This window comes from Hyla sarda, chromosome 11, assembly GCF_029499605.1.
Source record: "Hyla sarda isolate aHylSar1 chromosome 11, aHylSar1.hap1, whole genome shotgun sequence".
NCBI classification, from domain to species: domain Eukaryota; kingdom Metazoa; phylum Chordata; class Amphibia; order Anura; family Hylidae; genus Hyla; species Hyla sarda.
Genome location: NC_079199.1, coordinates 29990423 through 30003858, shown reverse-complemented (window position 1 = coordinate 30003858; position 13436 = coordinate 29990423). Strand labels below are relative to the sequence as shown.

The 13436-nt window shown below is 40.3% G+C and overlaps 1 protein-coding gene across 1 annotated transcript in view; it reads right to left on the bottom strand.

Moving 5' to 3' along the window:
• The window catches only part of ZFYVE1 (zinc finger FYVE-type containing 1), a 44634-nt gene that overhangs the window by 27743 nt on the left and 3455 nt on the right, over positions 1-13436 (bottom strand). The window contains exon 2 of the mRNA XM_056545765.1: positions 5624-6128. Within this exon, the coding sequence (XP_056401740.1) occupies positions 5624-6128 (505 nt within the window). The remainder of the gene's footprint in view (positions 1-5623; positions 6129-13436) is intronic.

Genomic DNA, 13436 nt, shown 5'->3' with positions numbered 1-13436 from the left:
TCCACAGGAGTACCCTTTTAACAGACTTAAAGGGGTACTCCGGTGAAAACCTTTTTTCTTTTAAATCAACTGGTGGCAGAAAGTTAAACATATTTGTAAATTACTTCTATTAAAAAATCTTAATCCTTCCAGTACTTATTAGCTGCTGAATGCTACAGAGGAAATTCCTTTCTTTTTGGAACACTGATGACATCACGAGCACAGTGCTCTCTGCTGACATCTCTGTCCATTTTAGCAACCATGCATAGCAGATGTATGCTAAGGGCAGCATGGTGGCTCAGTGGTTAGCACTGCTGCCTTGCAGTGCTGGGGACTTGGGTTCAAATTCCACTAAGGACAACAATAAATAAATAAAGCGTTATTATTATTATAATAACGTCAGCAGAGAGAACTGTGCTCGTGATGTCATCAGAGAGCATTCCAAAAAGAAAAGAATTTCCTCTGTAGTATTTAGCAGCTAATAAGTACAGGAAGGATTAAGATTTTTTAATAGAAGTAATTTACAAATATGTTTAACTTTCTGCCACCAGTTGATTTAAAAGAAAAAAGGTTTTCACCGGAGTACCCCTTTAAAGAGGTAGTCCAGGATAAAAGAAAACAGATAAGTGTCAAATTGTGGGGGGTCTGAACGCTGTATCTCCAGCTCTCCCATAGAGATGCATGGAGGAGGCGTGTAGGCCACGGCTTTGTGCGGTGGTTGACACCCCTTTATTAATGAGGAGAGAGGGGCGCCATACGGAAGATCATTGGGGTTGGACCTCCCGCAATCAGACACTTATTCCCTATCCTGCTGATAGGGGATAATTTTTATGATAATGTAAAACTCCTTTAATATTCATTGTCACTGGTTCTTTAATATTGAAAACGCAAAGCTTTGCTGTACAACAATAGGCCAGTAATCAAGTCAGGATATTACTGGTCAATGAACAACAAGTGACAAAGACCGAGAGGAATGCAATGACAATGTGACAGCGTACAGGAAAGTCGGGTTTGTTTAAAGATAATTGGAAATCTATAAAGAAATTCATTAATGTATATATGTGTGTGCTACATGTGCCAATGAGTAGGAGTCACTGAACGCCACAGCCTAAGCTTCCATGAATGTATGCTAATGCAGAAAACTTCTTCCTAAACTGACAAGGAGCTAACAGAAGGGCATAAGAATCCAATTTATGGTATTTTAGGACATAATGATAGACTGTAGTCCAAGCAGAAATAAAATTATGATCAGAAAAAAAAATCCTATCCAGCTACGGCAACCATAGTAAAAAAATTAAATAATAATAAAAAGATTCAACTACAAATTAAAATGGTTTAAAACATCAATCCCCCATCCATATGGCCCTCAATCTGGCCAATTTTGTAATAACCAGCGCCACAAACAGACAGACTCTCATTCTCGTATCCATTAATTGAAAGGCTGCTATATAATACATTAGGCAATATATATATAAACAGCTGAAACTTTCCCTGGCAGCGGTGTGTAAAAAAGGAGCTGTCTTTGCAAGACAAAAACTTTAAAAGAAAATTATCATCAGAAAACTACAAGTTATTTAAATTAAGCTTTTATGAAAAAAAAAAAAAAAAAAAAAAATTATATATATATATAAAAAGCAGCAAATTTTTTTTTCATTAATCGCATAACAAAAAACTCTTGGGAGAAAAATAATATTCTTGAAATATTCCAGTTTCCACACTGATTACTAAGAGAAGTTACAAAATGTTGACACCTGTTACTCACTTGTCAGCTTTGCTGTATGACTGGGACAGAATGAGAAGAGTCATCTCATCCTCATAGTTTATACAACTCTACTGTACTATTGGCAGCCTAAATATGGCAGCAAAATAATATCACAATACACAGAGGGCTTGGTAATGATTACATTGTCAAGCCCTGGCTTGTGGGGGTGCGGCTGTATTTCATCATATCCTGGAGCTATTACAGCCAGTGACCATTTGGTCCACTATCTCCCATTCATTTTAGCTGACACAAAGCAACACCCTTCTGCACCCTGTTAATTTGAATCTTTAATTTTCCTGCGTTTTCACAAATGGCAGGATCCTAACATGGTGATCACCACTGATTTACTAGCTGTCCCTTAATCTGTGAGAATATCCTTAAAAAAAATATATATATATTTTTCCAGTGGAGTACCCCTTTAAGTGCCCTCCCATTAATGATTATGCCCTTTACAGCAGATTGGAGCAGCAACCTCCCTTATTTGATGTCAATGGGAGGTTGCTGCTCCAATCTGCTGTAAAGGGCATAATCATTAATGGGAGGGCACTTAAAGGGGTACTCCACTGGAAAAATATATATATTTTTTTTTAACAACTGGTGCCATAAAGTTAAACAGAGTTGTAAATTACTTCTATTTAAAAATCTTAATCCTTCAAGTACTTATCAGCTGCTGTATACTCCACAGGAAGTTCTTTTCTTTTTGAATTTCCTTTCTGTCTGACCACAGTGCTCTCTGCTGACACCTCTGTCCATTTTAGGAACTGTCCAGAGCAGGAGAGGTTTTCTATGGGGATTTGCTTCTACTCTGGATAGTTCCTAATGGTTTTTGCAATCACTCTCGACCCCTTCCTCAGTAGCTCACAGCTACTGAAGAAGGGGTCAAGAGTGATTTGCCTAAGTACCCTGAAACGCGTTTAGCCCACCATCATATAGAACGCACTGTAAGCTTACAGTGTGTGCCAGCTGCTGTGAGCCCGGAATTTATATTTCTCGTTTATTATCATCACCATCTACCGTTTCTGCAATCCATCTACTTGGAGATCCGCTTGCCGTGAGATCCTCCATGCCGTCCTGTCTCTCTGCTGTCAACAGGGATTCTGCAATCTATCTCCTGAGATCCACCAACTACTATCACCTCCCTGGCTGACGTCAGACCCCGCCGCCACGAGGAGTGCCACTGTGTGGCAAAACATTGGGTACAGCGCAGTCTGGACCAGCCGCACTCAGCGCCCGCCAGCGCTTACCAACCAGCGAGAGTCCTATACGGACATCAATACCACAGCGCGATATCATCATCAGGAACGGGTAATATCTAACCAGTATTGCAATAACCTTTATGGACATTCTACCAATATTACCTCACCACTAACAGACTGTTTAATATCCGGACGTCCAGTAGCTGAATCAGTAACTCACTGTATGCCATATACAGTTGATTTTTTATCTTGATTTTATATGTTATATCTGCTATCTATTTTTCCTCCCACAAGGGCCCTGTGTGAGGAATTTATGCAACCTAAAAAATATATATTTATATAAAAAATCTGTTTAATTGAAGCACGGTCTTGAAGATATATATTCTTTCCAAAAAAACTAATTCTACTATCCTTGAGATTTGGGCTATTTTTGTATAATACTTTCAAATTATTTTTTCACTTTGGGTATAAGTGATTGCCCTTACACCTCGGATAGTAGTAAATTGTGAGCTGCACCACTTTCTTTTAACTTTTTTAGTAATTTACAAATCTGTTTAAAAGGGGTATTCCGGGCAAAAATATTTTATCCCCTATCCTAAGGATAGGAGATAAGGTGTCTGATCGTGGGGTCACTGCTGAGACCCCCCCACGATCTCCCTGTAGCACCTGCATTCTATGCGGGTGCAGAATCTCCAGTTTCGGGAACCTCCAGGTTTCCGGGACTGGGGACGTGATGTCACGCCACGCCCCCTCCATTCATGTCTATGGGAGGGGGTGTGACTGCCGTCACGCCCCCTCCCATAGACATGAATGGAGGGGGCGTGGCGTGACGTCACGTCCCCAGTCCCGGAAACCCGGAGGTTTCCAAAACTAGAGAAGCAGTCCCCGCATGCTGCAGGGAGATCGCTGGGGGTCTCAGCAGCGGGCCCCCCACGATCAGATACCTTAAAATGTTTTTGCCCGGAATACCCCTTTAACTTTCTGGCACCAGTTGATTTAGAAACATTTTTTTTCCAGTGGAGTACCCATTTAATGTCTGCACAGACAATTAGACTGCTGCACATGGACTCCGCGCAGAATTTCCTTGTGGAAACTCAGGGTGGAACTTCCATAGTGTGAACATATTCTTACTTGGAGAATCAGTTTTTGTAAATATGCTATTAATAAACAGGTATAAACTTAAAGAGAACTTTGAGATATATATATATATATATATATATATATATATATACTCCATGTTGATCTCACAGATGGAGTGGTGTGTTTGTATGCTTGTATGGGGGTTGGGTTATCTAATCCATGGATTTGAGAAGTGCCCATGGGACCAGACACTTCACCCATATATAGATGAGGCTATCAATATCATATCAGATATCAGCAGAATGTCTAATTTTATATAACCGCTCTTGCAGTTATACTTATCTGATGGAGGATGTACAAGGTATTTCATTAGTCAGAGATTGGAGTAAACAAGCTGTAGTTATTTTTCACTGACATAATACTATAGTCAGTCATTTCCTGTACTGTCTGTAGTGAAACTTTCATATACATTACCCTTACGCTACAAAAAAGCAGCTGATATGAAATGTAAACATAAAGTGATAACCAAGAACACTATTCAACAATAACACTTAAAGGGGTACTCCCGTGGAAAACTTTTATATATTTTTTTTTAAATCAACTGGTGCCAGAAAGTTAAACAGATTTGTAAATCATTTCTATTAAAAAATCTTAATCCTTCCAGCACTTTTTAGGGGCTGTGTACTAAAGAGAAATCCAAAAAAAGAAATGCATTTCCTCTGATGTCATGACCACAGTGCTCTCTGCTGACCTCTACTGTCCATAGCAGCATATGTTTACTATGGGGATTTTCTCCTGCTCTGGACAGTTCCTAAAATGGACAGCAGAGCTCAGCAGAGAGCACTGTGGTCATGACATCAGAGGAAATGCATTTCTTTTTTCGGATTTCTCTTTAGTACACAGCCTTTAAAAAGTACTGGAAGGATTAAGATTTTTTTTTTTTATGTTTTTATATTCTAAATACATAAAATTATGTATTTATAATTTTATGTTCTTTTAATACCTGATGTTTACAATAAAGATAATCTATTTTCTCAAAACAATATAGTGATAATATTTTCATTATTTGGGGTATATATTCTTGTCTTTGACACTATTATACCTACATTCCTTGTGTTAGGGTTTTTGTTTCCCCGCAAGACGTTCTTTTGGTGAATATAGGGTACTCCACTGGCCAGCCTTCAGAAGTAAATGTCACGCCCCCTCCCATAGACTTGCATTGAGGGGGTGTAGCGGTGATGTCACAAGGGGTATGGCAGACCCCCGAAGAGCAAAAACAGAGTTCGGCACATTTACTTCCGAACGCTGGCCACTGGAGTACCCCTTTAAGAATTTAACTGTTATCATATGTTATGTTTAGGGTACGCTACTAGGTTGGGGCTGCAACGTAACCGTTTGAGGTTGCCAAAACATAACTTTGCTGTAAATGTCTGTTTCACTGACAAAATCATGCAGCCAGCGGCCATTACATGTGGGCATGGTTTCTAGTCCATGTGGCAGCCACAACATGACAACGCACCTGATATGTAAAACCTACCGCTCCATTAAATACTATACAGATATATTTTAAATATACCAACATGTTGGCTACAATGAAATAATTTACCTGATCCTAACAGTTTGGTGTGTACAGTTTCATGAAAGATGATGACTCCAGGTCCCAAAGTTGAAAGCGGCACATCTAAACCACAGCGTGCAGTGGTAGCTTTCAGCTCTTTAGTAAAATGTTTCAAGTAGGCTTCAGAGGCATCACCGAGGAACTTGAACAGATCATTGTGCAGACGATCTGCATGAGTTCTATAGATAACCAGATCTGAAATGGCTAAGACTTTAAGAAGCAACCGAGTTCTCTGACTCAGGTTGACAGTGGCTCCAAGCAGTCCTTCTGTGTCAATGACTACAACCTTATGGACAGGATCTAACGCTGCCCAAACACCAACTGTGCAGGATTCTTGGGTAGGAGAAGTTTTGAAAACTTCTCGTCCATAGAAGAACGTGTGGTTGAGAGTGTGAGATTTGCCATCGCCAGTGTTTCCAAAAATTGAGACAACTTTTAATAAATCTTCAGGTTTGCAATCTAGTTTTCTCAAGAAATCCTCTTCATCTTCCACCTATAAATGCAATAAAAAAAAAATTATAATATCAAACAATAATATTGCTTTTTCATTTTCCAAAGAGCCTGAAATTGTATTAGTTAATGAGGAAAATCCTCCAATTTTCACTAGTTTTTTTGTAATTCTCCACCATCAGATGTTTCACATACTGTTCTTCGTCTATTAGGTTATAGAGATATAATGTAAAACATTCACACTCCCGACTGTATGATCCCACCCATCACCTGACCACCACTCCTATTATTAAAATTCCCTGAATTGTCAGACAAATTATAAACCCTCACATCTCAGAAATTGAAGAGTCTATAAAGAAACTGGGAAAAGGTGTGTGATCGGGGCACCCAAAGCTATTTAATGACAAAGAAATAGGTTGGGCAATTAGTCCTTAGCAACAGGCTTATTCATTATAGGGTTCTCTGTGATTTTCTAAAAAATTTTGTAAAGGGTGGAAACTGGCTTAACAAAAAAACAAAACAAAAAAGATACTAAAAAGTGGTACTTCCGTCACCTGACCTGCTCCAGTAATGCTACGTAGGTTGCTCACATTTTGCTGCAGCCAGCCAATCACTGACCTCAGCATTTACACGACATATCTGAGAGGAGAAGACCATTGAGGCCTAATCACAGCAGCAGGCCCTATGGGGTACACTGGAGTGGTGGAATAACCAAGGAGGCCTAATCATAGCAGCTGGCCCCATGGGGTACACTGGAGTGGTGGAATAACTACTGAGGTCTAATCACAGCAGCTGGCCCCTTTCGGGTACAATGAGGTCTAATCACAGCAGCTGGCCCCTTTGGGGTACAATGAGGTCTAATCACAGCAGCTGACCCCTTTGGGGTACAATGAGGTCTAATCACAGCAGCTGGCCCCTTTTGGGTACAATGAGGTCTAATCACAGCAGCTGGCCCCTTTGGGGTACAATGAGGTCTAACCACAGCACCTGGCTCCTTTGGGGTACAATGAGGTCTAATCACAGCAGCTGACCCCTTTGGGGTACAATGAGGTCTAATCACAGCAGCTGGTCCCTTTAGGGTACAATGAGGTCTAATCACAGCAGCTGGCTTCTTTGGGATACAATGAGGTCTAATCACAGCAGCTGGCCCCTTTGGGGTACAATGAGGTCTAATCACAGCACCTGGCTCCTTTGGGGTACAATGAGGTCTAATCACAGCAGCTGACCCCTTTGGGGTACAATGAGGTCTAATCACAGCAGCTGGTCCCTTTGGGGTACAATGAGGTCTAATCACAGCAGCTGGCTTCTTTGGGGTACAATGAGGTCTAATCACAGCAGCTGGCTCCTTCAGGGTACAATGAGGTCTAATCACAGCAGCTGGCTCCTTTGGGGTACAATGAGGTCTAATCACTGGGTACACTGGAGTGGTGGAATAACCATTGAGGGTTTGTTTTGTTTTTTCCATTTTTGTTAGCCTGGTTCCAGCCTCTACAATATTTTTACATATTCCCAGGAAAAAAAACGGGGAACTAAGTATACAATTTGTATCCAGCCAAGGCAATGCTCTGAATTAGCAGAATAAAACATTGGCCCAGATTTGTTATAAATGTCTAGTTCTTAAATAATGTAAACAGTCTAAAAATATGACAGATTTCTGACAGAAATCGAATGTGTCGGAAAATGGGAACCATTCGGCCTATCTAGTCTGTTTGATAAACCTCTTGCATTTTTAGACTTTCTAGTCTAAGTTTAGACCAAATATTAGTCGGATCAATATGTTCCAGAATTCTGGCACAATTTCAGCACACCATGCTCCAACTGCACCCCCTTTAAAATTAAGCCAAGCCCCCACGTAAGCCATTTTATTACATTTACGTTTTATTAATTGTGCCAGCATTCTGGGGCATTTTCAATAGTTAAAAGGGGTTATCCAGGAAAAAAAAAATTTTATATCAACTGGCTCCAAAAAGTTAAACAGATTTGCAAATTACTTCTATTAAAAAAATCTTAATCCTTCCAATAATTATCAGCTGCTGAAGTTGAGTTGTTCTTTTCTGTCTGGCAACAGTGCTCTCTGCTGACATCTCTGCTTGTCTCAGGAACTGCACAGACTAGAAGAGGTTTGCTATGGGGATTTACTTCTACTCTGGACAGTTCCCGAGACAGGTGTCATCAGAGAGCACTCAGGCTGCATTCACATTTGTTACTAGTTTTTGCAGTACGGGTCCCGTATCCCGTTTCTATACAAAAAAGGTATACGTCTCCAAACCGGACCGAAACGTATGCAACCGTATATGCCTTCTCACGTTTTTAAACCGTATAAGGTTTTAAAACGGATGTCTGTTTGCATACGTTTTAATACGTTTTCCTTGAAAAAAAAACGGATACGGTTTTATGTTTCTCAACATTTTAAATAAAGTTCTTATTTTTTTTATTGAATTTCTCCCAAAAAAATAAAAACTAAAAATGAAAAACAGTATTGTGCAAACCGGATGTAACCGTACGCACATTCAGTTCAATACGGTTACCATAGAACTCCATTTTAAAATAACAGTATACAGGTTGGATATGGTTTTTGACCGGGACACAAAACCGTAGTAGACTACGGTTTGGTGTACCGTTAAAAACCGTATAAATGATGCAAAACGTACACAACCTGATGCTACGGTTGGCATACGGTTTACAATGAAATGTCTATATATACGGTTTGCAATGCGGTTCAATACGTTTTTTTTCAATCAAACCGGATATGGCAACCGTATTGCAAAAACGAGATGTGAATGCAGCCTTAGACAGAAAATAATTCAACTTCAGCAGATCATAAGTACTGGAAGGATTAATTTTTTTTTAAAGAAGTAATTTACAAATCTGCCTTTGGCTGTCCGGGCATACTGGGAGTTGTAGTTTTGCTACAGCTGGAGGCACCCTGGTTGGGAAACACTGTCATAGGCCATTGTATGGACTGGATATAATTGTATCCACTTCTCAGCTAAGAGCAAGACTAGGTATCTGTCTCTGCATATAAACAAGAGAAGTACACACTGGAAAATTACATAACTTTTTATCTATATAGGGAATAGGTTTTATTACTCAAACACCAGAAATCCCTTTAACTTTTCAGACAAAACAACTTTCACAATTAAATATTTGCATTTTAGACCAAGTGCAAACAGTGAAATGGGGGAATTCCGCTAAGCTTTCCCTGGCACGCAAAGCTTTGGGAAATTTCTTAAGACAAATATATTTTGGTTTAAATGGGTACTCCCATGGAAAACTTTTTTTTTTTTTTTTAATCAACTGATGCCAGAAAGTTAAATAGATTTGTAAATCACTTCTATTAAAAAATCTTAATCCTTCCAGTACTTTTTAGGGGCTATATACTAAAGAGAAATCCAAAAAAGAAATGCATTTCCTCTGATGTCATGACCACAGTGCTCTCTGCTGACCTCTGCTGTCCATTTTGGGAACTGTCCAGAGCAGCATATGTTTGCTATGGGGAATTTCTCCTGCTCTGGACAGTTCCTGAAATGGACATCAGAGGTCAGCAGAGAGCACTGTGGTCATGATATCAGAGGAAATGCATTTCTTTTTTTGATTTCTCTGTAGTATACAGCCCCTAAAAAGTACTGGAAGGATTTTTAATAGAAGTGATTTACAAATCTGTTTAAATTTCTGGCACCAGTTGATTTAAAAAATAAAAAGTGGATTTTTGTGCAGATTTTCCGCAGCTGATCTGCAGCTTTTTATTTTCTGCTGCTTATTTTCAGCTGCTTATTTTCTCATTGACTTACCAGCAAAAAAAAAAAAGCTGTAAAAAATAAGAAGCTGAAAATCTGCAGCAAAATCCGCACTAAAATCCGCAGCAAAATCTGCTCGTGTGAACGAGCCCTAGTGACTAGGGTGCAATGCTCTGCACATCTCTCCATGTGTATAGCAGCGTGTGTATGTACATTCCTATACAGGTGGGGGTATGTGCAGAGCATTGCACCCTAGTCACCTTTCCCATTTTTTTTTTAACTAAAATAATGTAAAAATATAAAATTTAAAAAAGTATGTGGTATTGCTGTGTGCGTAAATGTCTGAACTAGTAAAAAAAATATATGTTTATTAAATTGCATGGTTGAAGGCGTACATGTAAAAAAAATACTAAATTGCGCATTTTTGGTCACTTCATATGCCATAAAAAAAAAGGATAAAAAGTGATTAAAACAAAAATGGTATCAATAAAAACTACAGACCACGGCGCAAACAAATGAGCCCTCATACATCCCCATAGGCCAGGTATGTGCAGAGCATTGCATCGGTCAGTGACCCAGGGCCTCTGAGTCTGCACGTTCACGGCTATTCACATCTGTACATACACTAGAGTGCAATGCTCTGCACATACCCCCCATGTATCGCAGTGTGTGTACTACAGGGAGTATGTACAGAGCATTGCACCCTAGTGTCTGTACATTCCTATGTTAGCGGGAGCGGGCAGGATTGGACAAACATTTCAGCGGGAGCGGAGCAAATACCCTCCGGGAGCGGGCGGGATTGAAAAACCAGTCCCACGCAGGGCTCTAGTGTGGACTTCCTGCAAACTGCTGGAGTTTTTAGGAGCTTCACCTGTGCTAGATGCTGGAATACAGAGGTACCATGCCATAGAGCTTGTATACATAACAACCAGTAACTACGCTTTACATGTGGGACATCTTGGTATTCTGTTCACACTAGAGACCTTTGTGCAACTGCTGACCAGTATGCCTCCAGCTGTTGTAAAACTATAACTCCCAGCATGACGTCACCGCGACATCACCGTCAGTGCGCACAGTGACAGCTCAGGACGCTGCCGGAGCCAGAAGTAGCATGGATCCCGGGAACAGGAAATTATAAAACTGTGGATGGGGCAGGCAATGGCGCAGTGGTGGTTGGACTAGGGACCGTCAGGGGGAGAGAAGCGGGCGGCGGCGGTGGTCTCTGGCCCCGCAAAAGCCGCTGCAATTCATTGATTTAAAGCGCCCGCTTTAAATAATTGATCTGCAGCGGCTTCTGCGGGGGAGGGGGGGGTGGTAAATAGCCGATGATTTATACCGGAATATCGGTATAAGTTATCAGCTATTGGCCTGAAAGGTCACAGATTATCGGTATCGGCCCTAAAAAAAAAAAACATATCGGTCGATCCCTAATTGAAATCAAAGGGACTCTGTTGCTGCTGAGTCTCTGTGCGGAATTCTGCAAAGAAATCCTGCCACGTGAACATAGCCTTAGTGCAAAACGTCACTTCATGTTTTGGAGACAAGCCAAACAATTAAAGAAGAAGAATCCACTGCGCTTAGACTATATTCACATCAGTGTTGTAGAGCTCCATTACAACAGCTGGGATGGAGGGTGTGACACCGGACAACAACAGAACTCCTTAAATAGGGTCCGTCAGGGTTCCATTAGATGCCCATTATTTTTCATGAATTTAGCAGAGACCTATACTGACATGCAGGATTTTTTTTTGCCGCTAAAGTCCCATCATTTCAATGGAACCAGTGAACGGAGCTCTGAATGCTAATCTGAACATAGCCTTAGCTTGTCTGTTTCAGTTCCTCTCCCTGTACTGTTTGGGTTACACTAAGGGTGTGTTCACACGTTAGTAGCTAGCAGCGAGTTTCCCTACCATTGATTTAAATGGGTCTGCGGACTTTCCGCAAATCTGACACTATTGTGGACTGTCTGTGGACCCATTCAAATCAATGGTAGTGTAACTCGCAGCAGGTTTCCCGCAGCGTGAAACCCGCTGCTAGTAATAGCATGTGAACGCACCCTAAAGGGGTTATCCAGGATTCAAAATATATATACATATATATATATTATATGTAGTAATATGCAGCACACCGAAATGTCATGCAAAGTGCTTTATTCCATGTGGTACAAAAAGCGATGTTTCGCCGGCCTCATGCCTGCATTCTCAAGTAGGCGTGAGGCTGGCGAAACGTCGCTTTTTGTACCACATGGAATAAAGCACTTTGCATGACATTTCGGTGTGCTGCATATTACTACTGTTATTACTAAGGAACCAGAGGACCGTGGCTCCAGCACGCGTGCACCCTGCCTACAGACCTTCATTTTTCTTGATGTGCTGCTTATTTTTGGAATTTATATAATATATGTGTTATGGCTCAGATTCATTGAAGAGAATGGAGCCAAGTTGTAATACCACACACAACCTTAGGACAGGTGTGGCACTGTTTTCATCTCTGTTTTTCTTTTCCTGGATAACCACTTTAATTTACACTTGTCCTACAACCCATAAAAACATGTGGGTAGGTTACTTGGTTTGCAATAAACTGGCCCACTGGCATGCATCCACATAGGAAAATCTGTTATGCAACTGGGCACAGGGATTAAAGTGTACCTGTTGGCAACAAAAACTTTTTATATAATGTAGATAATGCTTTTATATGTATTTTTTGTAATCTACATTGGTTAAAAAATGTGTATATTTTTGTCCCTGTAGCTAATGTCTCTGTGTCTATATGAGGAGACCAAATACAGGAAGTGAGGGTAGGACAAGCAGGGCTCTGTGCACTAAAGAAACAGGACAGTGCGCACTGAGGCTCTATAACATGCTCCCGGCTCATACATCAGGATGATTGACAAGCAAGGAGTCTGCACAGAGCCCTGCCTGTCCTGCCCTCACTTCCTGTTTTTGGTCTCCTCATAGAGACACATAGACAATAGCTGCAGGGACAGCATTTTTTCACCCAAAAACATACAATTTTTACTTAATATATTACAAATATACATATAATGGTATTATCTACATTATATAAAAAGTTTTTGTTGACGACAGGTACACTTTAAGGGGGGCGGGATTTACTATTGTATGTAAACTATATTTGTCACAGTTACTTTTTTGAGACTTTTCAAGAAGACCATTACCTCCTGATTGTGTAGATATGTCAAATTGCTGCAGTAGTCATTAATTAATTTTGTGCAACTTTTGGTGAAATATCGCAAAAAATTGAAATTTTTTTTTTTTTTTTTTAAAGTTGCCAAGCGCTCAATTTGTCTCAGATCTACACCAGCCCTGACCGGGCTTACAAAACTTGCTGCGGACAGAACTTTAGTAAAAGGGTGCACAAAATTGTCCCAGCGGGTTTAAAAGTATCAGAGGAGGAACCATACAAAGTGGTCTACGGAAGCGTAATTTACGAAATAATCGTATACTAGCACCATATTTATCACATATAAATTTGGGGCACATACACATTACAACCACATAAATTAGAGAGGATTAAAATATATGAAAAAGAGTAAGGGTAGGGAAAAAGAATTTGATAAGACATGGGACAAGTGGTAACGTTATGAGACAACCAAC